Source organism: Bubalus bubalis, chromosome 12 (genome assembly GCF_019923935.1).
Source record: "Bubalus bubalis isolate 160015118507 breed Murrah chromosome 12, NDDB_SH_1, whole genome shotgun sequence".
NCBI lineage: Eukaryota > Metazoa > Chordata > Mammalia > Artiodactyla > Bovidae > Bubalus > Bubalus bubalis.
In genome coordinates, this window is record NC_059168.1 from 97,373,249 (window position 1) to 97,399,174 (window position 25,926).

The 25,926-nt window shown below is 52.1% G+C and overlaps 1 protein-coding gene across 14 annotated transcripts in view; it reads left to right on the top strand.

Moving 5' to 3' along the window:
* Nucleotides 1-25,926, top strand: part of RALGPS1 (Ral GEF with PH domain and SH3 binding motif 1) — a 295,395-nt gene that overhangs the window by 235,791 nt on the left and 33,678 nt on the right. For all 14 annotated transcript variants that reach the window (XM_044926350.2, XM_044926347.2, XM_025262369.3 and 11 more), the window contains 3 exons: nucleotides 5,077-5,214; nucleotides 7,552-7,645; nucleotides 12,093-12,160. In XM_044926350.2, coding sequence (XP_044782285.1) covers nucleotides 5,077-5,214; nucleotides 7,552-7,645; nucleotides 12,093-12,160 — 300 coding nt within the window. The remainder of the gene's footprint in view (nucleotides 1-5,076; nucleotides 5,215-7,551; nucleotides 7,646-12,092; nucleotides 12,161-25,926) is intronic.

Below are 25,926 nucleotides of genomic sequence, written 5' to 3' on the forward strand. Positions count from 1 at the left end.
TCTCACCCCCTGCAAGTGGGGCCTTGCCATGGAGACAGGCTCAGCTTCAAGGGCACCTCAGTGGTCCAACCCGGAGCTGAGAGGCTCTGACGGCCACAGTCATTGCCCCTGGTCACCATCAGGGAGGTGGAAAGGCTTCCCTGAGGCCACCCAGCTGGTTGGTGGCAGGGCCAGGCTTCCCAGTCTCCTGACTCTGAGCCTCACAGTCTCCACTTCCACCACAGCTGCATGTCACGTGGCAGAGCTGGCTGGGCCCTCAGCCTGTGGAGGGGGGGGGGGGCCACCAGCGATAGGACCTAGGATAGATGTGCCACCACGGGAGGAGGTGGCAACACGGCCACCTTGTAGCGGTCAGTCCTCCTGGAGAATGTTGACTACAAGGGGGATACCGGGCAGGGAGAGCCATGGCCAGGTTGCCTCTGGGTTCAGCTGTGCCCTGTCCTGCCTCACCTGCTGCCGGGCTCCAGAGGACCTGGGCTGGGGTCAGAGAAGGACTGACAGTATGGCCACCTGCACCGACTGACGTGTGTTCGAATCCTGCCTCTGCCACTTCCCAGCTGTGTGGCCTCAGACAAGCAGTGCCGTGCTCTCAGCTCGTTTCTTCCTCTGTAGAAATAAAGTGAGTGAAGCAAAGTTGCTCCATCGTGTCCGACTCTTTGTGACCCCATGGACTGTAGCCTACCAGCCTCCTCCGTCCATGGGATTTTCCAGGCAAGGGTACTGGAGTGGGTTGCCATTTCCTTCTCCAGGGGATCTTCCCGACCCAGGGATCGAACCCAGGTCTCCCACGTTGCAGGCAGATGCTTTACCGTCTAAGCCACCAGGGAAAGATATAAATAAAGCCTCCCTGAAAACAGAATGGTTATTACAAATCAACCAACAGGGCTAAGCTCTTAGTTTAGGAGCTGGTACATAGTGAGTGCTCAGACTCAGATTATAATCATCACTTGACTCCCAGTATCTCTTTCTTAGCTCCCAAATGAGGATAAGAATGTACTTCATAAGGTTATCTTGTGGACTGAAGTAGGCCTGCATTCATACCTTCCTTCTTTGAACTGATGTTCACCAGGCAGCTCCTATGTGCTCTGTTCCAGCTGCTGGGACTTGAGCTCGTGGAGCAAGACATTTCCTCTTCGGAAAGGTTTACATAAAGTCTGAAGCGGGCATCAGACAGCAGATACAGGAACAGTCCCAATAAGTATCTAATTGCGGTGAGCGCTGGCCCAGTCCAAGTGGGCAGGGCTATTCTGATGATTTCATCACAGTTTAGGCTTTTAAATATTGCCAGTTATGGACTGATGACAATACTGAGAATTTTCCTGGACTTACGCAGTGTTAACTGTAGATTTCCTGCTTGGGAAGCAGTTTTTGTTGCGGAGGTGATGAGCCGTTTAGATGCAGACTCTGTCAGGTGGTGCCGAGGTTTGGGGTCTGGTCAGGGGGCCTCCTTTGGGAGGTCCTCTCCACCTCACGTGTGGTGGCCTCGGCCTGGACTCTCAGGTTGGGGGAACGGATATGTTTCGTGGAGTGGGGTGAGGAACAACTGTACAGTGGGGTTTGCTCCTATGAAGTAATGAGCTCTCCTTGCCCCCAGTAGACAGGCAGGGGCTGGGCGGAGATGGTGTTCAGCTTCTCCTCGCCTCTGTTTGCAGAGCCAGGACCTGAGAGGATGCAGAGAAGCCAGCCCTGGTCCTCACAGGGCGGCAGAGGGCGAGCCTTCCCTGTGAGGGTGTTATTCAAGAAAAGGTGACTATTTCCATGACCAGTGAGTGAGTTGGAACAGGCGCTGGAGCCAGAGAGACCTGGGTTCGAATCCAACACACTCCTGAGGCCTTGGGCCAATTTCTTAATCTCCCTGAACTTTACTTTGCTACTCAACCCTCACCACGGGGTCGATGGGAGGATCACAGGAGATGAGGAGGTTCCCGTCTTGTAGCAGATTCCTGGGAAGCATCGTTCCTCTCCTGTCTCCCATATCCTGCTCCTCAGGGCCCTGCTCCTGAGCTGAGGTCCACTCTGCAGCTCAGAGCCAGTGGGTTTGGTCTGCACAGCGTGTCCCTTATCCTCTCACCTCCTGCTCAGCACTAGGGGATGCTTTCTGTTGTGGTTCAAGCCTTAATGGAATTTTCAGGATCGCCATTGCCAAATCCTTGGCGAGGTGACCAACTTAGATTTTCAAACGGAAAGAGGAAAAACACAATCAAGAGAAATCATGAACCTGTGGAGTTAAACCTTCCGAACTTGGAGCTTCAATACAAGGGAGATGATTTCTACTTTTTTTAAATTTTGGAAACATGGTGCCACTAGAAAGAAAGGAAGTGGAAACGACTCCTAGGAGAAGTACTAGCATATGTTTCTGTGATTTAACAGTTTCCCGTAAAAAACGTGTAGCTATTTTAAAAGCAGACGAGTGACTCATGGTATCCAGCAGCAGCAGTCCACTGTGATGGCAGGAAGCATGTTCTCTGGGGAGGCAGGCGTGGGTTCAGCTCCCACCCCTATCGCTTACCAGCTGTGTGACCTGGAGCAAGTTATACATGCTCTCTGCATTTCCTTTTCCTCCTCTGTGAAATGGGTTTTATAAAGACAAATGACATAGTGAATGTAAAAATCAGTGCAGTGCTGTCCAGCCATACAGAAAACCCACAACTTGCCTATTAAGTACCTGGTTAGTTACATTTGTTTCAATTCTTAGTAGTTTAATAGGAAACTTCTAAGGCTATAAATTTTCCTCTGATTACCACTTTGGTCTGATCTCTTAAATTTTGTTACATAGTGTTCTTATTGTCATTGCATAGTCTTTGCATAAACTTTTTACTTTAGATTTCTCATTTTTTCTGTGCGAGTTCCTTAGGAGTGTGTGTTTAACAAATGGTTAGAATTTTTCTATATTTTTTATTAAATCCTAGATGTAAGGTCAAAGAGAACATATTATGGCATTTATATTTTGAAATGTATTAAGCTTTTATTTTTAATAGACTAGCATATAATCAGTGTTTGTAAGCATTCCATGAGTATTTTAAAATAATTGTCTTTTTATTTATATAACACCAAGCTTTTAATTGTTACTTCAGTTCAGTTTAGTTGCTTAGTCGTGTCCGACTCTTTGCGACCCCATGAATCACAGCCAAGCCTCCCTGTCCATCACCAATTCCCGGAGTTCACTCAGACTCACGTCCATCGAGTTGGCGATGCCATCCAGCCATCTCATCCTCTGTCATCCCCTTCTCCTCCTGCCCCCAATCCCTCCCAGCATCAGAGTCTTTTCCAATGAGTCAACTCTTCGCATGAGGTGGCCAAAGTACTGGAGTTTCAGCTTTAGCATCATTCCTTCCAAAGAAATCCCAGGGCTGATCTCCTTCAGAATGGACGGGTTGGATCTCCTTGCAGTCCAAGGGACTCTCAAGAGTCTTCTCCAACACCACAGTTCAAAAGCATCAATTCTTCGGCGCTCAGCTTTCTTCACAGTCCAACTCTCACATCCATACATGACCACTGAAAAAACCATAGCCTTGACTAGACGGACCTTTGCTGGCCAAGTAATGTCTCTGCTTTTGAATATGCTATCTAGGTTGGTCATAACTTTCCTTCCAAGAAATAAGCGTCTTTTAATTTCATGGCTGCAGTCACCATCTGCAGTGATTTTGGAGCCCCCAAAAATTAAGTCTGACACTGTTTCCACTGTTTCCCCATCTATTTGCCATGAAGTGATGGGACCAGATGCCATGATCTTCTTTTTCTGAATGTTGAGCTTTAAGCCAACTTTTTCACTCTCCACTTTCACTTTCATCAAGAGGCTTTTTAGTTCCTCTTTACTTTCTGCCATAAGGGTGGTGTCCTCTGCATATCTGAGGTTATTGATATTTCTCCCGGCAATCTTGATTCCAGCTTGTGCTTCTTCCAGCCCAGCATTACTTAGATACGTTCATATAGAACACATATATACATATATCTATAGATACATGTATATGTATATATTTTTGTATGTACATACATATGTGCACACACGCACACACACATTCTGGAAAAGACATACCAAAACCACCTCTATAGTTGTGGCTTTGTTGAATCCACTTTTGATTTTTGGCACCTTTTTGCTTTGTATATTTTGGTGCAGTATCACTTTGTGCATAGAAGATAGTAATCATTAGCTCTTCTCAATCGCCTATGCCTTTAATTAATATCAGCCATTCCTCTTTGCCTCGTTCAGTGTTTTCTGCCTTCAGTTCTGCTTTGCATCACTACTTGTGCACTTCACCAGTGTTATGGGTTTAGTGGCAGTACTCTGGAAGGGGGCTGCTGGAAGGCCATGCCACCGGTTGTCCACGCACACCTCGAGATTCTGAAGTGTGGCCCTCAGCAAGCCAGTCAGCTGGACCACGCTGCACAGCCAGTCCTCTTCGCCCGTCTCTGGTTAGTCAGCTTGCCCCCAGTTCCCCTTGGGGTGATGCCCTGAGGCTGTGCTGAGGCTCCCTACTGGCCTATCACAGCAATGTTTCCACATCACACGTTACTTTCTTATTAAGCACCCTTAGCAGGAGAATTCTCTGTCTAGCCTTACTTCTTTGTACCAAGGACTATTGCTTTTTTGATTTCTTCTTTTGTTCCTTTATTTATGATTTGCGGGTGGGGTGTGTGTGCACGTAAGGAAAGATAGATAAACAAATAGACTAACAGTTAAGTGAATAAATGAAAACCTGAATTCAAACAGTGTTCTCATGGGTATGACACCTTAGACCTATTAAACTGCAGTGGTTGGTAAAACACAAGTATTCATTCATCCCTTTCATGTCCTGTTATTTTCCAGCTGGGTTACAGGGACTAACCCTTGTTGCTGGAAGAGTGTAGGAACTCAAAATGCTAAAATCTTGCCAGCATTCATTTTGGTTGTTGCTCAGATGTTTGATTTACGGTTGAGCAGTTTATGTGAACAGTTAGTAGTCGGGATTGGAATTGAAGTCCAAATCATATTGCAGTTTTCCATAATCACCGTGTACCTTCTAGCAGAGCAGTTTTGTTCTGTGCCATTCTGATAAATGAACACCTTCCATCATTAAATATCTTCTTTGATTTTAGGCATCTATCTTCTGGATTTAATCTACATTGATTCTGCGTATCCTGCCTCAGGCAGCATCATGGAAAACGAACAAAGATCCAATCAGATGAACAATATTCTCCGAATAATTGCTGACTTACAAGTTTCCTGCAGCTACGGTTAGTCCCCCTGGTTGTTGGGATTGTGAAATCTTTTGGGTGCAGCACGTTATCAGTGAGAAAGTTCTAGAGACCAGGTAGTCCCCACCCAAGGCTCTTCGTTTTGATATCCTGAGCATCAAATGCATGCTGGATCCATTGCAAGCATGTTTGATCATCAAAGACTGTGCAGACTAGATGTTACCATCCCTGTATCACAGATGGGGAAACCGAGGCTGAGCATACTGTGGTCACCTGTCTAAGGGCACACACCTAGTCAGTGGCAGAGCCAGGTCTCATCCATGAAGAGCTCCAAACAGATTCTGGGACTCGGGCTCCTCTGTCATGTGGTTCCACCATGTCCCACGGTGCCAAGTCCTCCACGGAACTCTGCATCCAGCTGGCAGATGCAGAAGAAGAGAGAATCATATAAGAATGGGACTTCTGGGTCAGACTTGCACATGGCACTCATTGCTTCTGTCCAGGGAAGGTAGGAATGCAATGTAGCTGTGGGCCTAGAGGGAAAAGAGCATTGACTTGGTCAACAACTAGCCAGGCTCTACCACAGGTGACCAAATCCAAAGGGTGACCCTGATGATGTGCATCTGAGATGGATGGAGGAGATATTGTTGGAGACGCCAATGGGCCAGCCACGTGGACACTGGGGGATAGGCTCAGCCAGGAGTCAGGTACCCAGGTCCTCCAGGGATGGGCCTGAGTGACCTGGGTGCCATGTGGCAGAAGTCACAGGGAAGAGGGGAAGGGTGGTACAGCTGCGGTAATGTGTCTCCGTGGAGCAGAGCTTCATAGGACGGGGAGGATAGAAGTCAGGAAGCAGCAAAGCAGGAGGAGAAGAGACCAACCCTACCTCCAGCACACAGGGTGGGAGAAGCCAGCTGCCTCCACGTGGGAAGGCCACTGTGGGGGGCGGGCACAAAACCCAAAGGTTCGCTCAGGAGTACCTCCTCAACGAACACTGCAGGGCAGGGGAGGGGGAGGCCAAACTTGTAGAGCAGCTTTCCTTCTGCGCAGAGCGCAGGAAGAGGCCTGAATTCCCAGGGCCCTTTCCACTTCCTGGGGGCTCAGCACTGGTCATGCTGGCCAGCAGAGCAATTACAGGCTCAGCTTCAGTGTCAGAAAGATGCGGCTTCATGTCTCAGCCCTGCTTCTTGAAAAGTCTGTCTTCTCTGAGGTTTTCTCATCAGTGACAACAGGGAGGTGTGTGTGCCAGGCCCTCGCTCCAGCCTTTCATCAGAGCTCAGGAAACGCTCACTCTTACCGCTGTTCTGTGTACCTGTATCTTCCCCCTCAGCAGCATTGTGAAGCAGGGGTTCTTATCCCCATTTCAGAGACCAGAACACTGAGGCCCTAGAGAAACCGAATGACCCGCTGAGAATCTCATGGTTACTGGGCAGAGTCATCAGAGGCTCATCTTGGCACCCAGATGCACTGCCAACCCCCCCACCCCCACCGCAGGAAAGCAGCGGCCCTTCCCCACCCTCTTTTCTGCTCCTCTGCAAGGCCTCCTCCACTGCCTCCACCTCCCTCCTCAACCAGTTCTGTCCCAACCGGTGGAGAATGGCAGAGAGGATCAGAGAGGGTGTGGGGACCCCTCAGAAAGAGTGCAGTGACCATGACGGTCTGAGGAGAGCACTTGACATGAATCAGTCCGGGCCAGAGAGACAGACAGCGCAGTGTGGCCGAGGCCACAGGTGACTCGGGTCAAAGCTTCTCAGTGGAGTGACCTTGCAAGTTATCGTGGCTTCCTCCTCTGTGCAGCTTATTCCTGGAAATGAGACAGGTGCAAAGGTTGAGGCCAGATGGCTTCTAGAAATCACCCAGTGCAGAGCCTGGCACAGAACAGGTGCTCAAGCATCGAGGCCCCTCCCCATCTTCTCAGGGTGCAGCAGCCAGGCTCTCAGGCTGCACCCGAGTCTGGGTTTGGGTTGCTCACCAGGCTGAACAGGATCCATTCATTCTTGTCACATGGAGCCGGTGGGGTGGGTGAGGGAGACTGGTCCAATTATTCCAGTGGAAACCTGTTTGAGGGCATGCATCTGGCTCTGGTCTTTTCTGGAGGCCATCTTTCCTCACCACACCCCCCGCCAAGACCCATCTTTGCTCAGCCAAGGAACCGTGGTGACCTTGGGGTGTGGGGTCTGTGGCCCAGCCATCTGGGGGGGCATGCCTCGAGGATCCACTCTGTGCCCAGTGCCCAGCCCAGGCCTGGCCCAAGGGATCATCACCAACTGTTGAAAGACTGCCTATATGTCTCAGTCCCGTCTCGGGTGGGGCCCAGAGACAGGGAGAGACAAAGACGGGGAGAGACTGAAGCCTCTGGGTCTTCTTCTCCTGCAGACCACCTCACCACCCTGCCCCACGTGCAGAAGTACCTGAAGTCCGTGCGCTACATCGAAGAGCTCCAGAAGTTTGTGGAGGATGACAACTACAAGTGAGTGCCCGCCCCGCCCCTGGCCATCTGTGCAGCTACACCCATGCCCCCACCCCAGCACGTGAGTGTTTGGGGACCTCGGACGCCACGGAGCCCAGAGCGGGGCTGCTGAGCGTCTCCTCCCACCCCAGTCCGCCCCCCATAGGCCCCTCCGGACAGAGGACGGTGTTCCGTCAGCTTCTCGGTGTGGCTTTTTCCAGTGGGGAGGGTAAAATTGGGGCTCCACAGCCGTGTGTGGTGCAGGCTTCATGCTCCAGGTTCTCATGACGGACTCCCCACTCAGAGTGCTGAGCGGAAGGGCAGCTTTCTAGACTCATCTCTGTGCTGCCAAACAGAGTTCTCGAGAGCCTGTTCACGGACGAGGCAGCTCCCTGGGGCCCCCACTTGCTGCTGGACTCTCACCACCTGGCACTGGTGGAGGCTCCATCTCCATTCCACGCAGCCCATATAGAATACACCCAGTTCCCATGAAGACCCCGGTGGGCCCTCTGGCCTCGTCTCCCACTCACCTGCTCTGGCTTTCAGTTCTCTCTTCATCTGTGGCAGCTGGGAATTTATCCAGCATTTCTATGTAATTAGAGGGAGAAGGAGGACTTTTCATGCTGAGTCTGTCCACCGTATTTTTTTTTCCTGCTAAATTGTTATTGGAGTATAATACCTTTACATGTCCCCCGTATTGATTGGACGTTCTTGGCTCATTTTGAGCTTGAGGTCATCTCAGAACCTCAGGGCTTTTCACACGGCCTATTATCAAGGCTAGTCTTGGACATCATGTAATTGATCAATTCCCCCCCTAAACGCCAGCTTTGCATGTGTTCTTTTAAATCTTATCTTATTGGTTGCGTCCAGTAAAGCGTGCATAATCTCTTTGAATCCTGCTCTCCAATATATTTTTTAATCTTTTCCAGTTTTACATTTAAAAATGTGGTCAGCTTGATGATTTGCTCTTCATCTAAGTGGCTGGAAACTGTGGCCACTAGGGACACCTTCAGGTTACCCGTTTTCATTCACCAAGACCTTAGGAATGGCTATTGAAGTAACACCACCCTCGCCAGCTCTGCAGTAGTGGATTTCAGCCCTGACCGTGGGCCAGAGATACCCAGGAAGCCATCTAGCCACCCAGATGTCTGGGATGGGACCTGGAAATCTGTATTTGTTTCCAAAGCTCCCCACATGGTCCTCCTAATGGTTGGCTGTCTTTAGAAATATAGAGGTGATACCTTTAGTTGTTATTGTACAATATTTTGTTAAAATAGAATGTAATACATTTTGATCTCTTACATAATTGTAACAGCAATAGATCAGGGCCAGAGATGACCATTCAAATTATGTTTGCCACAAATTGCTCATTGTTACTTACAAAGCATTTGCTGTTCCTGAAAAGAGTACCCTGGAGTGGGAAATTATTCCCAGTTAGGTTCTGGGATAACATTTTCCATTCGTGTGCCAATAATTTTATTAAAAAGACAGTAGTTTTTCATTAACACTAATATACTTTAAGGAGAAAAATGGTCCATAAATACTTCTGACCATGAGCTAATCCTTGGACAAGCTGCAAATTGTGAGTAATTACTCCTTCCATTCTGAAGGACAATGAACACCCCTAGCACTTAATGCCTGGATTTCACAAAGGCTTTCTGTTGTGGTCCAAGTGGGCACACCCAGGGAGGAAGGCTGTGTTCTTATCCCAGGCCCAGACCACTGAGGGTGTCCCTTCGTAGGAGGGCCCTGGATCGGAGTGACAAAGGATGCCTGGGGCTTGTGACTCTGATGGAGGGACCCACACCCCATGGCCCAGTGCACACCCAGCGGCTCAATCCCCACCTCTGAGGATGCAGGTTTCCTCTTACCTTGAAGACATTGTGCCAAGGAGCCCAACCAGTGTTTTGTCTTCCTTAGTCTTTCGTCTATTTTACTTTATTTAAGAAAAATTCCCCAAATTCCTGCCACTTATAAAGCATGACTGTTGGCATTAAATGAGCATTATTCTGGGCCTTCTTCTGTGCATAGAAAGTGCATATATACACATGGAGAAGGATGGATAGATGGATGGATGCAAGAATAGAATTTATTGAAATTGGATTATACTGCACTTGCTATTTTTTAATTAAAACAACTTCAGTTTTACTTTAACCAGAAAAAGGAACTGAAATAAAACATAAGGAATTGCCACTCTTCAGATAAACATTTCTCCACAATAGATATTATTCCCTAAAAGAGCCTTCTAAGATTAACAGAAGAGGTCAGCAAGAACATGACGAGGTTGAAGTCCCTAAGTTCTATTTTAACTGGATTTCCATGGTGAGCAGGGCCCATTGACTCGGTCATAAAAGATGAGCTCGTTAGCAAGCTCCACCCGCCTCCTTCACCTCTCCTGTACCACCTTCCAACTCCTCCTTAGTTATCTTCTTGTTTCTCCAAGTTTGTAACACACACATCATGTTCAGGAATCATGATTCCTACTCTTTAGGAATCGTTTTAGTTAAACATTTTCAGTTCTTACCACCTGTCGCTTCTCCATTCCTGGAGTCTTTATTTTAACTCAGTCCCTTATTTAGCTGGGTTTCATCGTGAAGTAGGTTTGCTCAAGTCCTGCACTCTCAGATGCACGTCTTTCGTGAAAACATCTGCCTCTAACTTGCTGGGCTCCTTGGTTTCCCTCCCGCAGGACACAGAGAACCTGGTCCACTGCCGTCTGGCACTGGGTGCTGCTATAGACAAGTCTCAAGCCAGTCTAGATTTTTCCTCTTGTAAGTGACTTGTTTTGTCTACCTCGTGGGAAGAATTCCTTAAAGTTCAAAAGCCTCGCAAGGGGAATGCCTCCTAGTGGAGCTTTCCCTGGAACGGCATATGCACTTTCTTCATCACAGAGGAATTCTTTTGGTTTATATCTTCGACCACTTCTTCTGCGCCATTTTTTGGCTTTTCTCTCTCCGGCATTCCAGGAATCCATACACTGGATGCTATCTGCCTTTCATCTCCGTGGACTTCTTTCTAATGGCTGTAATCTCCATCTCTTTCATCCTCAGTCACTGGGGTTGATCTGTTTCTCCTTTGGTATCCCTTCAGTCCTCTCGTTTCTGCCCTTGGTTTGTTCCCTAGGGTCTCCAGTCTCCCCTTTCATCTTTTGTGTTCCCATCTCAGTTTCCAGGTTTGGTTCTATACAACCCAGAGTCTCAAGCACCTGGGGGGATTTCCCCATGTCCCCTGGGGCTGCCCTCTGGGCCAAGCAATCTGGACAGTGCTCTCTTCTCCCTCTGTCCCCTTTTTCTGTGAGGATGTTTGAGTTGGCCCCACTGTTTCTTTCCGTCTTGCTCCCACGTGAGAGGCTTCCTCTGGCTAGTCCACGGCTCTGATGGAAGGAGGCGCCGTCTGGTTCTGCTGCGCTGTGTGGGGTGGGCTGGTTTTCCTTCTGCTGTGCTGAGAGGCACAGGAGTTCTCATTCTCTGCCCTCTGTGTGGCCTGGGGACACTCAGGGCTCCAGCTCCTTGGAGGCAGGGAGCAAGCCATCTGTTCTAGAGAAGGGGACTCTGTTAAAAGGCCTTCATCAGTGTTTCCTCCATCGAATAGGGGGCTGAATCCCATTCCAGAAAGGGATACCCTCAGGTTTCAGATGATGCACCCCCCGCCTCCCCCGCCGCACCATGGAGACTTCATTTCCATCAGAGCATCCCCCATGCCGTCCACCCACCACCCCATCCGTGTCTCTCCCAAATCTGGAGCTGTTCAGACCCCCTGAGAAGTCCGAGGTCAGGATGGAAGCTGGGCCACATGGTGGCTCTTGTTCAGCTGCACAATCCACTTTTTCTTTCCCTGGCTACAAGTTCTTGAAGTTCATGCCCCCTCCCTTGTTAAGCAGCAGCTGGGGAGCTCTTTTACTCCTGAGTGTTTGTAATTGTTTATTGGCCTTGTTGGGTGAGGGAAACTCTGGCATCCAGCTTCACTGTCATTTTCAGCCAGAAGTTTCTTAATTGATGCTTTAAAGAAAAACAATAATAACTACTATGTCATGCCTCTCTGGAGGCATCTGAGAATGCAGTGTAATGATTAAATCCCCTGGCTTGGGGTCAGACAGCCCCAATCCCCTGCTCGGCCGATTGTTAGCCCCGCACCTCGCTGCCCCTCGCTTTTCTCATCTACAGGCTGGGGATGGTGTTCCTAGTTCATAGTGTTGTCTTGAGCAGGAACACATCTGTGCCCGGCAATGAGGGGCCATGATTGCACTATTCACTGTGTCTTCCCTAGCCATCATTTCTTGGTCATGGAAATCCCCCTGGGACCTTGGAAAGCTGTATCTGTGATCTGGAGCAGACCTCAGAGCACTGCTGGCCCCATGACGAATAGCCCTTAGCAGCAGCCCAGTTTCCCAGTTCCCAGCTTGCACGTGTCCGGTTCCCCCTCTGACACCCTAGAGCCCATCTAATCCTTTGAAAATCTTTGTTTTCAGACTGTCACTCCGAATTGAACCAGGAAGCAGCTCCCCGAGACTAGTCTCTTCCAAGGAAGATCTTGCAGGTATCGTAGCCCCTCGGGTGGGGGCAGACTCACCAATGGCCCAGATGTGGCTCCCAGGGTTGGCCTTGCCTGTGGATCCAAAGACCAGAGTCCAGTTTGCTGGCTGGCAGCCTCAGCATCCCTGCTCACAGCCACCTCCCCCACCCCACGCAGCCTGCCCAGGCTTCTGATCACACTGGGTTCCCGTAGGGCACCTCTGGGCTGGGGTCCCTGGGCGAGTCTGAGACTCAACAGAGGCAAGATCAGAGCCCAAGCTGGGGGCCTGCACTGGGTGGAGAAACCCAGGACACTCTCCAGGTCACCTGGATGCTTGTCATCAGGCCTCCCGCCCAGGCTTGGGGTAACAAGCCCCAGAGGGGTGCATGGGTTGCCTGGGGCGTTTGGTCCTACCACACACAGAGGGCTCACCTGCCTGGGGCATCGGTTTTATTCCCATATTTGGGATGCACGTGGCGTCCCATAGAGATAAGAGGCCCAGGCTTTGAAGTCAAACTCGAGCTGTGCTGCTTCCAGCTCTGTCACCGTACCTCTCCGATCCTCAGCGGCCTCATCCACAAAGTGGAGATGGAACCAGCTCTCACCTTGAGGGCTGGGCCACTCACGCTTTCAAAGCACTCTGCCCACGTGTACGCGATGTCAGCTGCTTCAGAGTTGTCTCACGACAGTTGCCTTTTGGTTGTTGTTCAGTCGCTAACTCGTGTCCAACTCTTGCTGGGGCTGCTCTCTGCTGCTGTTCCGGGCGGGATCAGATTGCAGGCTGGGGTCCAATTGTACTTCCTCCTCCTGGTTTGAGCTTATGTGACACTCACTTGGGTGCCAGGCCACTACAGTCTTGGACAAGCAACTTTACACCCTCTGGGCCTCGGTTTCCTTACCCATAAGATGGGGATAATAAGCCTCCCATCCCAGAGTCGCTGGAATATCAAAATTGAAATGATACATCTGACAGGCAGTGAGTGAGTGGTGAGGAGGTGGCTGTCTCAGGCTTCTGCCTGGTGTCATGGCCCCTGCCCCTGACCTGTTGACCTGCTAACTAACCACTCACTCCCCTTTCTGGAGCCAGGCTGGTGCAGCGGTGCTGCCGTGTCAGGACCCCAGGGCCACAGGAGGCTATGTCACAGCCTCTCACTGGCCCCGCCAGGCAAGGCCTCTGCCCTGACTCCGGGGTTTCCTCCAGACGCCTTACCTTTCCCAGCCTCTCCGGCTCCAGTGTGTAGTCTGGACCCTGCCCCTAGCCCACCCCGCAGGGTCCCACAGTAACTTAGCAGAGAGACGGAGACGCTGGTTGATTCACACAGCTTGGGGATGCTGCTGTCTACACCTCAAGAGACAGAGTCCTGGCCTAAACTTGATCCTCACAGGGTTCCATGAGCCCAATAGGAAGCTGTCTCCCATGGTCTCCTTTCACGTCCACTGCCTTCTGCACACGGCAGATGACCCACCAGCAGTGACCAGAGAGAAGTTTCTAGCGCTGGTCTCATCTCTGCCTTCTTGTTTTAGAACCTTCTTCCGCTTAGTCAGCCGTGTTCCTTCCCGATGCTCACATACACCCGACTGTGGGTGGGGGTGGATGGGATCCATCAGAGGGGTGTAGGAACACTAACCACTCAAGGCTCTTTGTTCCAGAGGGAATGCCAGGGTTCTGGAGCAGAGAGTGGGCTTGGATACAGAGGGTTCTGCCCTTCCGTCTCCTGATCAGTCTGAGTAAGAGGTCCCTGCACCCTGTCCGGTTAGCACACCTGAACGGGATGAGTGCATCTCAGGCCTCCCCCAGGTGCCGTCAGGTCCCCATGGCCCGATGAGCTGGAGGATTTATCTGCCTCCCAGTGCCCCAGGTGGAGACAGGAGCCAGGCACAGAAAACTTAACACTGCTTCTGGGGGCCTCCAGAAGCAGACCACTCCCCGAGCCCTGGGGCAGGAAAGGAAGAGCTCCGTTCACTTTTTAACAATACGATGTGTGTGTCTTTGGCTACACCGGCTCTTAGTTGCAGCACACGGGATCTTTAGATGCAGCATTTGGGATCTAGTACCCTGACCAGGGATCAAACCCGGGTCCCCTGCACTGGGCATGTGGAGACTTAGTCACTGGACCACTGGGGAAGTGCCTGCACTCACTTTTGAGCCCTGCCTAGGATGGAAACCAGTACCAGGGCCAGATCCGGCCCCCGTCCAGCCTCCTCGAGGTTCAGCCCTACTCTCCTTCCATCCCATCCCCCCTCATCCCCACCTGGCTCCGGTGTTTATTGGCCTTATTGGCCTTGTGAAACCAGAAGCCAGCCAGTTAACTAACCTCCAGCATCAGTCAGAGTCCTGCCAGGAAACAGAATTGCCCCCAGATGACTCACCGGAAGAGACTTAATGAAGGTGAAATGGGAATAGGAATAAATACTTTACTCAAGGACAGCAGGGTCCCCAGCACCTCTAGGCTGAAGGACTTCGGGAAGAAAAACTGTTACCAACTCCAACAAGTGCTGAGTCGCAGAGGACGGGTCAGCTCAGCAGGAACTGTGGTAGCCAAGGGTAAAGGAGGAGGAAGGGTGGAGCTGAAATGCCCTGCCGTCTCTCTCCTTCGCCCTCCCACCATATCTGCAGCTGGAGCCTCCCGTCAGCCAAACCCAGCTGGAAGCCTGGGGTGAGGGAGCCAAGAGATGCCTCTTGGGTCCAGCCTCCCAAGGGCACCAAGTAGGGTGAAGGACTCATCTGAAGGGTTGGACAGAACACCCCGTGTACCCGCTGAGCCTTGATTTCTCCACCTGTAAAGGGCATAGTAACACCTCCCTCAGAGAGTGGTTGTGAGAATTTATTAAGATCACGTGTGCCTGACACAGAACACACCCTCATCAAATGTAACTTTATTAGGATGATGTTATTACTGTCAATGTTATGATTCTGCCTCTGTCGCTGAATCATCACTCGGGTTTGGAGAAATCTTTCCTCCTCTCTCTCCTCCCGCTTCCCGACCAGGTCAGGCCCCCTGTTACACTGGGGAGTGGCACACGTGACTCTGATGCAGGCCGCTCTGGTTTGTATCCAAGCGCAGCCACACAGCCATGGACACATTGGCTACTTGCTTGCTATGGCAGCAGAGTTGAGGTTGAGACAGAGACCCTGAGGTCTGCAAACCTAAAACATCCACTACCTGCCAGTGTCCAGAGCCTGCTGACCTTGCGTTACGCCCTCTTGCAGCTCTCCGTGCTTCAGGGCTCTTCCCTTGTGGAAACTAGACAGCTTTCTGTGCTTCTCTGTCCCGTGTCTGCCTTCCCCAGGCCTGGAATTCCCGAAGCCCCGCATGTGGGGTGCTTGATCTCTGGGCTCCCAGCTGGTCCTGTGGGCACCTGGTTCTCTGGCTGCCTGCTGACTCCACACTCCTCCCAGCAAAGTGCTGAGGCCAGCAGACCTCAGTACCCAGGCGCATCTGCCACTGACTTTCCACAGCTGCGGCTCCAGCCTCGAAGCAGGGTATTAAGGCTTTCATGGACCATCAGAGGGCCCAGAAGTGTCTGGAAGACTTTAGATGCACTCAGGGATCCCAGCTTCCCAGCCTCGGCTTCCAGACAGCAGAGGGGACCTGCGGGGTCCCTTGCAGGCGGGACAAAGGGCAGCTCCAGGGAGGTCTTCCATGTCTGGCAATTAGATGGGGCTGCGTGGCATGAGCCCGACCAGACCAGGGACAGGAATGTGCCTCTTGCAGTCCCAGGAATGGGAGGAACGCAGCCTCCCTCAGCTCCTCGGGAGGGGGCTGGGACTACAATCCCAGGCTCTTTCCAGCCAGCAGGCACCCCATACCTGCCGAGGAAAGGCCCCAGGAGAGTCTGTTCACTGGAGGCTTCACATGCCAGGGGCCGACTGTGAGCCAGGTCCCCTGGGGAGCCTGGAGAAGACCTGCCCTCGTGGGCTTCATTCTCGCCTTAGCTGGGGAGGCGGGCAGCAGACAGCGTGAGGAACTGATGGGTGCGGTGGGGGGAACAGCAGCCCCAGGAGGCCAGCGTGAGCTGCCTGACCCCGCTCTGTGGCTACACTCATTCCCCTTCTCAGCTCGCAGGCCCTGCCTGGGAGACGCAGGCTCTGTGTCAGACGCAGCCCTTCTGTGAGGTCTCTGGGGCCTCGGTTGGTATCAAGGTGGTCCCCCGAGCTGCAGCTGCACCCTGCGTCCCTCCGATGCCCTCACACCCCCCCTCCACTCCCCGGGAAGCGGCCGGGCCAGTGGCTCCACACCAGCAGATGGACGGACTGTGAGGAAGGAAGTGGAGAAACCTTCTCAGTTTCTGGTCTGGGGAGAAAAAAGGCCAGGAATGCCACGTTTTCCATTTCCCCCCATATGTAATGTTTAGCTTATATAAATGAACTAATATTTTCCTGGAGAGCAAAAATCATAAAGAACGTTGACCCCGAGAGAGGGCAGTTGGTGCTGTGTGTGCCTTGGAACCGGTGAAGACATTTCCAGATCTCGTGAGCCCCGCCTCCGTGTGGCTGAACCAGCTGACAGGTTTCCTCTGAGATTCTTTGGCAGCAAAGCAACTCCATGGAGAAGCTCAGGCTGGCTGCAGGTTCCTGTACCTTCAGGACTGCTCGCCAACACACCTTTCTGTCTTCCTTCTGTTGCCCAGTGGGTAAAAGCCAAGCAGACCTTGGAGTCGGGCCGACCTGAGTGCAGGGCCAGCTCCAGTGCTTCCTAGCTCTGGGACTTTGGGTGATCAGTGTGGTCCCTCTGAGCCTTGGTGTTCTTATTGGTGAAATGGGAATAGGAATAACTAAACACTTTGGATAAGGAAATGGCAACCCACTCCAGTATTCTTGCCTGGAGAATCCCATGGACAGAGGAGTCTGGCAGGCTACAGTCCATGGGGTCACAAGAGTCGGATGCGACTTAGTGACTAAAGCACCATAAATACTTCATGTAGGCTTATTTCATGGACTGTGGCTGGGCCAGAAAAACCCTTAGGCAGTGCCTGGCACACGCTTACCACTCAGGAATGTTCACTCCTGACCCTAACAGATAGGCTCTGATGCTGACCAGATGGAGGGACAGCATGGCATGGCCAATGGAGCACTGGATGGGGGCACCAGAGGGCCCTCACGTCAGCTCCAGCTCACACTCAGCAGCTGTGCCAGGTACTCTGGCTGCATAACTTGCCACCCCAGGACCCAAGTGGCACAAAGTGGCCATATTATTACATGCACAGACTTTCAGGCTAGGAGGTTGGACAGGGCACAGCCAGGGTGGCTTGTCTCTGCTCCATGACAACTAGGGTCTCAGTGGGAAATATGGGAAGGCTGAGAGGGACTGGATGTTGGGGCTGGAACCGTCGGGACATATGTGGTGCTGGCTGTCAGCTGGGGCAGAACCCAAAGGTCCACATGGCCTCCAGTGGATGCCCACATGGGCTTCCCTGATGTATGGGAGCCTCAGAGTCATTGAGCTCTTGCATGGTATTGCCCTCCAAGAGCAGAGGTCCTCAAAGCATCATGCCATCTGTGTGACCCACCTTGGAAATCATTTAACCTCACTTCTGCCATGCTCTGTAGGTCAGTTCAGTTTAGTCGCTCAGTCGTGTCCGACTCTCTGCGACCCCATGGACTGCAGCACGCCAGGCCTCCCTGTCCATCACCAACTCCCAGAGTTCACTCAAACTCACGTCCATTGAGTCGGTGATGCCATCCAGCCATCTCATCATCTGTCATCCCCTTCTCTTGCCTTCAATTTCCCAGCATCAGGGTCTTTTCCAATGAGTCAGCTCTTCACATCGGTGAAGGTGGCCCAAGTATTGGAGTTTTAGCTTCAGCATCAGTTCTTCCAATGAATATTCAGGACTGATTTCCTTTAGGATAGACTGGTTGGATCTCCTCGCAGTCCAAGGGACTCTCAAGAGTCTTCTCCCACACCACAGTTCAAAAGCATCAATTCTTCGGCACTTAGCTTTCTTTCTGCCGGTCAAGGCAGTCTCAAAGGCCTGCCAGGCCCAAGGAGAGAGCAGGGAGACTGAGCCCTCAATGAGAGTGTCAGAATTTGTGGACCTGTGTTAAAACAAACCACACCAGCTGGTTCACAGATAGGGAAACAGGTTAAAGATAGTAATAGCTGACACATATTGAGCGAGTACTCTCTGCCAGGTACTACTCTAACCCCATCCCATGTGCTTGCCTGGTAAATCTACACCTACCTTGTGAGGTAGGTATACCTGCCCTATAGGCGAAGGTGCTGGGTTGCTCCCCCCATCTTGCGCCTGGAGGAAGGGGCAGAGCCAGTTGCTGGGCCCAGGGGTCTGGACTGGTTGTTGCCTGTACGCAGCACAGGGAAGAAGCAGGATGCACCAGAGGGCCCGGAGTTCCCTGGGCTCCCCATCATCAGTGCAGTGCAGGAAGCACCCTGCCCTGGGTGACCACCTTGGCGCACCCGTGACGTTGCCACTGATACTGTGAGTGGCGTGCTGTCCCAGCGTGGTCCTCAGAAGGCTGGGTCTGTGTAAGAGTAGATCCTAAACATGCTTTGGCATATCCTCTCCTCCCCTTGCCCTGTCTGGGACCTCCCGCTGTGGCTGCGGAGTGGGGGTGTTGCTATCCCCCCATTCTGGACTTCCCTCTACCTTCCTCGGCTGGCTAACCTCAGGGTCTGGTTGCCAAGAATGGTGCGGGCTCAGCGCTGACTCCAGATGCTGTTTCCTCTCACAGGCGCTTTCATGGGTTTTCCAGCGACCCTACAGCCCTGTGACCTGAGCAGTTGCAGATTTTTTCCAGGGGTGGGGAGGCACTGCATGGGCCCTCAGCTGGTGCCCACCACGTTTCTTACTGCTTGAAGTCCGCTCCAGCCCTCAGCTCTACTCACAGGGACCACCTTGGTCCAGGAGAGGCCACACCTGTCCTTGTCTGGATGAATCTGTGCGTGTAGCTAACCCTGGTGTGGCCACAGCCATGTGGACTCTAGGCCTGAGGGAGGCACTCAGAGTCCCCTGGGTCTCCCAGCTGCTGGGGACATATAGCAAGTTACTCGAGTGGCCTGGAGACCCCTTACTGTGGTTGAGAAGAGTGAGAGAGCACCCCCATGGGTGAGGGCAGTGACCCCCTCTTTCTGCCCTCATATTCTCAGAGTGGGTAGAGGACCCTAGGTGAGGGACTCAAGGGACAGGGAACCAGTTTTCGCTGGTTCCCTCTGGAGTTCACGTCTGCTTTGTCCTTGGAGTCTCCCATTCTAGTAGCCCCTTAAGGACAAGGTCAAGCAGAGGAACCAAGACTCAAAGCTGCTGCCCTGCTGCGGCTGGGAACTTGGACCTCTGGCTGCGAGAAGAAAGTGTCCAGGCCTCACTGCAGTTGAAAGGTGATCGGATGCCATATTTCAGAAGGAAATGAACCGGGGCAAACCGAGTGACGTGTGAGATAGAGCCTGGCTCGCAGTAAGGACCCGTAAGAGTTGCATGTATGAGAAACAAAGGATGCATGTGAACGTAAAAGTCACCGGCTCCCAGGCTCCACCAGGAAACCTGGCCAGAGAAGGCTTTCAACACAAACAGGCTTTCCTCTGCAGAGGGGCCCCCGGGGCCCAGAGCACTCAGGGCTCTGGCAGACCCGGTGAGAGCCCCAGTGTGGGAACAAAATGAAATGGAGAATGAATGAAACACAGGAATGAAATGGGGAGACACGGAACCCCTTGCAGTTGGGAGGGATGTGGGCCCGGCGCCCCAGACGCTCAGGCTGGTGCTCTCGAAGCTCCAGACCGCAGCAGTGGTGATCCTGGCCTCCAGGGATGATGCGGAGGCTCAGAGCCCGAGGAGAATGGACCCCGGCTCCCTGCTTAGCCCGGGGCCTTGGCTGGATGGAACGCGAGTCTTGTGACTCCAGATTGAGTCGTTTTCCTCGGACACAGCTGCCTCCCATTAATCTCCGATGTGCGAGACTTGGAGCGCAGCCCGTGAGCGGCGGCCGGGCTGCCAGGTTGCTTGAATCGGGCAGCGCTAACCCAGGGCAGGACCGCTCCGATGCCGCCGGGACCCGTGGGAACGAGGCTCCCCTACCCGGGTGCATGTCCTCCTCGGCAGAGCCATGGGCACCATGCTGGTCCTCTCGGCACATGCTGCTGGTGCTCCAGCTGCCCACCCAGCCCTGTGCTGGTCACGGAGACACGGTCCCTGCCTCCTGAGATGGGGGATGGGGATGGACAGTCAGCAGGAAATCACGCACAACTACTTAGCTTCGGATGAACGGGTGCCATGAAGGCCGGGCGTGGGCCACGTGCACCCAGAACGATGGGGTGTCACCCTCTTTGTGAGAACTCCCACCCTCAGGGCCGTGAATCCTGCACCACGCCGGGCTCTGTATCTCAGTGAGGGTTTAGTTTAACCCCTGAGGATGGGAGGGGCCTCCAGTTCTTTCCCTCCATTTCTTTCTCTTCCAAGAGAAATGTACAGGAGGCACTGGTGGCGTTTCAGATCTGTCTCCTGTGACCCCCGTGGGTGGGCAGAAGAGGCCCGTGGACCCCGCAGTGTCCCGGCGCTGGCTGGCTGGCCAAGGCCACCTCTGAGAAGAGGAAGTGACGGCTGAGACCGAGGCTGCCGAGGTCAGAGTAGTGTGTGGCTTCTGAGCCGCCTTCCTTTAGAATTACAAGCAGAGCACAAGGCCACTGTTTCCCACCACTCACCAGCCGCTCACCCCGGCAAGCTCCTGAACCCTTCCAACTGCAGGTGCCACATCATAACGTTGAGATGCCGCCAACAGGGCCTGCGAGGCAGTGTTGCTGTGACGCTGACATCAGATCCTCTGTCCAGAACATTTAGCGCAGTCTCTGGCCCCTGGTAGATTCTCAGTGAGTGTCACCCATTACCATCGCCAGCCCTGGCACAGTTGTGATAGTTATCCAAGTGATGTAGTTACTGCTATTACCATATTTCTTTATTTTTTCTTATCAAAGCAGATATCTTTCCTGGGTGTAATTATCTGGATGCTTGTCTCTGTCCCCACTTGACTGTGACTCCTCGAAGGCAGAGTGTCAGCTCTCTAATTCAGAGTGGCTGGGGCGCACGCACCCCCTGGGTGTTGTTAGGAAGGAAAGAGGCCAGCGCTCTGTCCTTTTATCCTCACCAGGGTGCCACCAGGCCGGCTTAGTGCCCCTGTCTTGCAAACGTAAAATTCATGCTCAGAGGCTCGAGGTGACTCGCCCAAGGTCGCTCAGCCAGGGGGTGGCAGGTACCAGTCGGAGCCTGTCTGCCTTTGGGTCCCACGTTCTTTGCTGTCGCCATTCATCATCCTGATCCTGCCCACTCCAGAGCCTTTGTTAGAAGGCTCTGTGCTCTTTTCTCTTCCAATCAGTGAGTGGTCTGCTGGGCAGCATGTTGGTTTCTTGAGAGAAGTGTAATGAAAACCAGATTTCGTTCATGATATCTTGTTCCCCAATGACTGTCAGTTCTCATATGTTCCAATAAAACTGCTGAAGAAACAGCCACTTAAAGATTATTCATGGAAAAATTATGCTGAGGAAAAATAGAGCAATCCTCTGAGATAGTCAAGCCGCGTGGTCAGTTTTTCCAGCTGCTCGTGCCATATCGGGCCGGGCAGCGGGGACCACACTCTGCTAGGGCAGGCCAGAGCCCCAGCCCATTATCACCGCCCCCACCCCCACCCCGAGGACACAGAGGAACAAACTTGTTAGCACCCAGCTCTGAACCGGTCCCAGAAGACACGTGTCCCGGGTGCTGTCACATGGCGCGCCCCCCCCCTCCCCCCTGCCAGGCCTGGTGGGGCTGGCATGTGAGGCCTTTCAGTAGCAGAGTGTCACTTACTGGCAGAGAGGCCACCCCCACACACACACACCCCAGGTCCCAGCTGAATGGAAATTCTTCTGCTTCAGCGTCAAAGTCCTGCTGTTGGTCCGCAGTGCAGGGATGGGAGTGACAGAGACCCAGGGCACTGAGACCAGCATCAGCTTTGACCCTGGGCCCAGGGAGATCACAGCCCCCCACCTTCCCCCAGCTGAGTTCAGGGCCATCTGAGGCCAGGCCTGCCTCCCATCCAAAGCAGCAAGGAGAAGGGGGTGGATCCGAGCCTTGGCCTGGAGGGAGAGTCAGGAGCTGAGTGGAAGCGACCAGGGGTGAGTCCAGAGGCTCAGGAGAGCCTGACTGGGGTCGGAGCCAGGGCGCAGGAACCTCTGGGCAACAAGTGGGGAAGGGAGTGGGTGAGGAGAGAGCCGAGGCCAGGGAGGTTCCCAAAAGAGCCTCGGAGTGTCCACTTCTCACTGCACACGCGGCTGGTTCAAGGAGCAAACCCAGCTCCCCTCGGCCACGTGACCTGGGGGCGGGGAGGTCTCCACAGGACGGCTGTAGGAGTGTTGATGGCTCGCGAGTCACTGGACTCAGCAATGGAGTGTTTATACAAGCCTGGCTCACAGCTGGTGCACAGTAGGTGTTAGTCTCCCTCACCTTCCCTTCCTCTGGAGCAGCAGTGGGACGTTTATCCACCACAAGATAGTGGTGCCCTCTGCTTAGATCAGATCACCTCGAATGTGTCACCGTGTTCCTCCTTCCTCAGGTTTCCCCTAATGCCTGACCTCTGAACTGCTCGAGCTCCTTCCCCACCATGGGCCAACCCCCACGCCCCACCCCCTTCCCCTGGTTCCCGGAGAGTGGCGCAGGGCCCAGGTCCTGCTCACAGGCTCTCTCACCTGCAGAGCTGGCCTCCTCCGAGTACTCACCTTCTTGATGGCAGCACCACACCCAGCCAGAGACCAGGCCCACAGCACTCGATTATCTCTGTTATTAATGCTAGGACACCACTGGTTCCAACCACGGGGAGGAGCCAGGCGATATGACCTTTACAAAATACTTACTGCGCCCGGGGTGGGAGCCAGAGTGACTCAGGCATCGAGACTGTGATCCTGCGTACAGGCAGCTGATAAACAAGCCACATTCCACCCTCCGCACGGATTCATTTATTGAGCAATATGTACAAAACAGAAACAAAGCCTGGTGCTTCCACGCTGCCCTTCCTCCCGCGGCAGCTACACGAGATGTCTCCCCCGGGACAGAACTTGCTTTCATCCCTGTGCTTTGAGCAGAAGTTCTTCACGGGGTGCCCATCAGAATCACCCGAAGAGCAACACCCCTGACCCAGCTGAGGCCAGCAGAACTAGACCCTCCTGGGCTGGGCCCAAGAAACTCCGATTCTCACACACCCTCCAGATGCTTCTGATACAAACATGCCCTGGTTAAGACCGATGGTCTCAGAGAAGCTGACGGCGATGTGGAACCCCTCACAGGAAAGTACAAGCGTACACAAAGCTTAGCCGTAGTCCTCGCTGGCTCCCATGGACCCTCCCAGGGTTGGCGAAGTCCAGGCCGCAACTCTCTGATGTCATTGTCATTGGTTGGTCTGTCAGAGCCCCAATTCTTGAGATGATGCCACATGCAGGCTGGAATTGGGACCTCAGACAGCGCCCCCTCTTCATATCAAATTAAGTCTTTTGGATCCCCCTGCTCGGCCCGAGCCTGAGCTCTCTGTCTCGGTAGAGGAGGGTTTTACTCCATTCAGGTCTGAGTGGGCAGATGACAGAACAGAAGCTGAAAGCAGCGCAGCAGAAGCTTTATTCAGTGGCCAAAGAATGGAGAAAAGGGAACAAAATTAACAAAGACAAAGGGATGAGCAGTGAGGCTGATAATGGGGAGGCAGATGCCTTAGTCTCCCGGGGGAGGGATGGGGCTTTTGCAAGGGAGTAGAGTGCCACTCCCTTTCTATCCTTCTTTGGTCCTTAATGTCCAGTCTTGGCCACCAGTGGATATGTCATTTAATATGCTAATGTAGTCAGATGGAGGTACAAGGAGACTCAGAGTCTGTTGGAAATCACATTCATCGCCATCTTGGGCCCAGCTGGTTCCATCTGGTTTTTTCTTTGTGTGTGTGTGCGGTTTCCTTTACTCTCTCTGGACCCTTTAACTTAAAAGATTTACATTCACTCCTGCTAGAGGTGGGAGAGTTGACAAGTTTTAAGCAAGGACACTTCTGCTAACAGTGGAGGTTGATGGGTTTTGTTTTCTTAACTTTATTTATTTGACTTCGCCAGGTCTTCTTTGCGGCACGTGGGGTCTAGTTCCCCAGCCAGGGATGGAATAGCTCCCAAGAAGTCCTGGTTGATGGGTTTTGAGCAAAGACCTGGAGCATCTCTGACAGCACTATCTCCTGCCACCTGGCCAGGCAGCCCAGGCAACCAGGCAGAAGGGAGCCCACTGACCAAGGCCCCATCGTGCAGCCCCCAGTTCCTGGCACAGGGTGGGGAAGGATAGACCTGGATTCCAGCACAGCCCCTAGCGCAGCACCTGGTACAGAGAAAGTGTCCACTCATTTTTCAAGTCTGTTCATTTTAAATCATGAAACCTTTCTACAAAGAGAATATCTATGGTACCTCCCACCCATATTTAACAGAAGCGAACATTTTGCCATATTTGCTTTACATCTCCTTAATTGTTTACAGATCGATTACACCCCATCCTTTCCCTTTCTTCTGTATGGAGGTATCTACTGTCCCCATACCATTTTGTGTTATTCCTGTGTGGATTTTTGTATCTTACTACACGTATACCTATATATGGGCTGCCCAGATGGCACTAGTGGTAAAGAACCTGCCTGCCAATGAAGGAGACATAAGAGCCCCGAGTTCATTCCCTGGGTTGGGAAGATCCTCTGGAGGATGGCATGGCAACCCACTCTAGTAGTCTTGCATGGAGAACCCCCATGGACAGAGGAGTCTGGGGGTCTATAGTCTATAGGGTCCCACAGAGTTGGACATGACTGAAGCAACTTAGCATGCGCACATACATATAAAAATGTATACTAGTTTTTAAAAATATTACATAAGTGGCGTCATGCCATTCACCTAAACATTCATCTGCAACTCGCTCTGCCTGCTTACCATATGTTTCTATCATATGCATTGTATCCACACGGATACCTGCAGATCCAGTTTCTTCATTTTTTCCTGCTCTGCAGAATTTGTTGAATGAACGAACTGCAGCTCCCTTATCCATTTCTCTACCGAGGGGCATGCAGGTTGTTTCCACTTGGAACGTCCTTGGAAAGGAAATGTGTCCCCCTTGTGCACGGATACATGTTTCCTGAAGGCAGACACCCAGAATTGGAATCCTGAGGTCACGGTGATGCCATGAAGGGACCTTTACTCAGCATTGCTAATTGCCTTTCAAGTATTGGACACTCAAATGAGCCCTTAACTAGCATTCACATTTGATATTGTCAGGCTAATCTTTTTTTTTTTTTTTTTTTACAATCTAGTGAGTTGAAAATGTATCTCAGTTTTACTGTAATTTGCATTCCCATTATTACCATCGAGGTTAAGGCATCTTTCCATATAGTTATTGGTCATCGAGGTCATTTCCTCCTTTGTGTATTTCCCATTTGTTTCCTTTGCCCATTTTCTTAGGGCGTAGTTTGTCTCTTTCTTACTGGTATTTGAAGTTCTCTGTAAATCTGAACCGTAACCTTTGATGGTGATGTGGGTGACATATTGCTCAGACTACACCTTGCCATCTAATGTTGCTTTTCCTATCTTTTGTTTATTGGCTTGATTTGGTACAGAAATGTTTAATCAAATTTTTTCATTTTTTAAAATTTATTTTTTAATTGGAGGAAAATTGCTTTACAATGTTGTGTTTCTGCTGAACAACAGCACAAATCAGCCATAATTATACATATATCCCCTTCCTCTTGAGCCTCTCTCCCCTCATTTTTTTTCCTTGAAGGTTTATGCCTTTTGTTTCTTCCTTTCCCCAAGGTC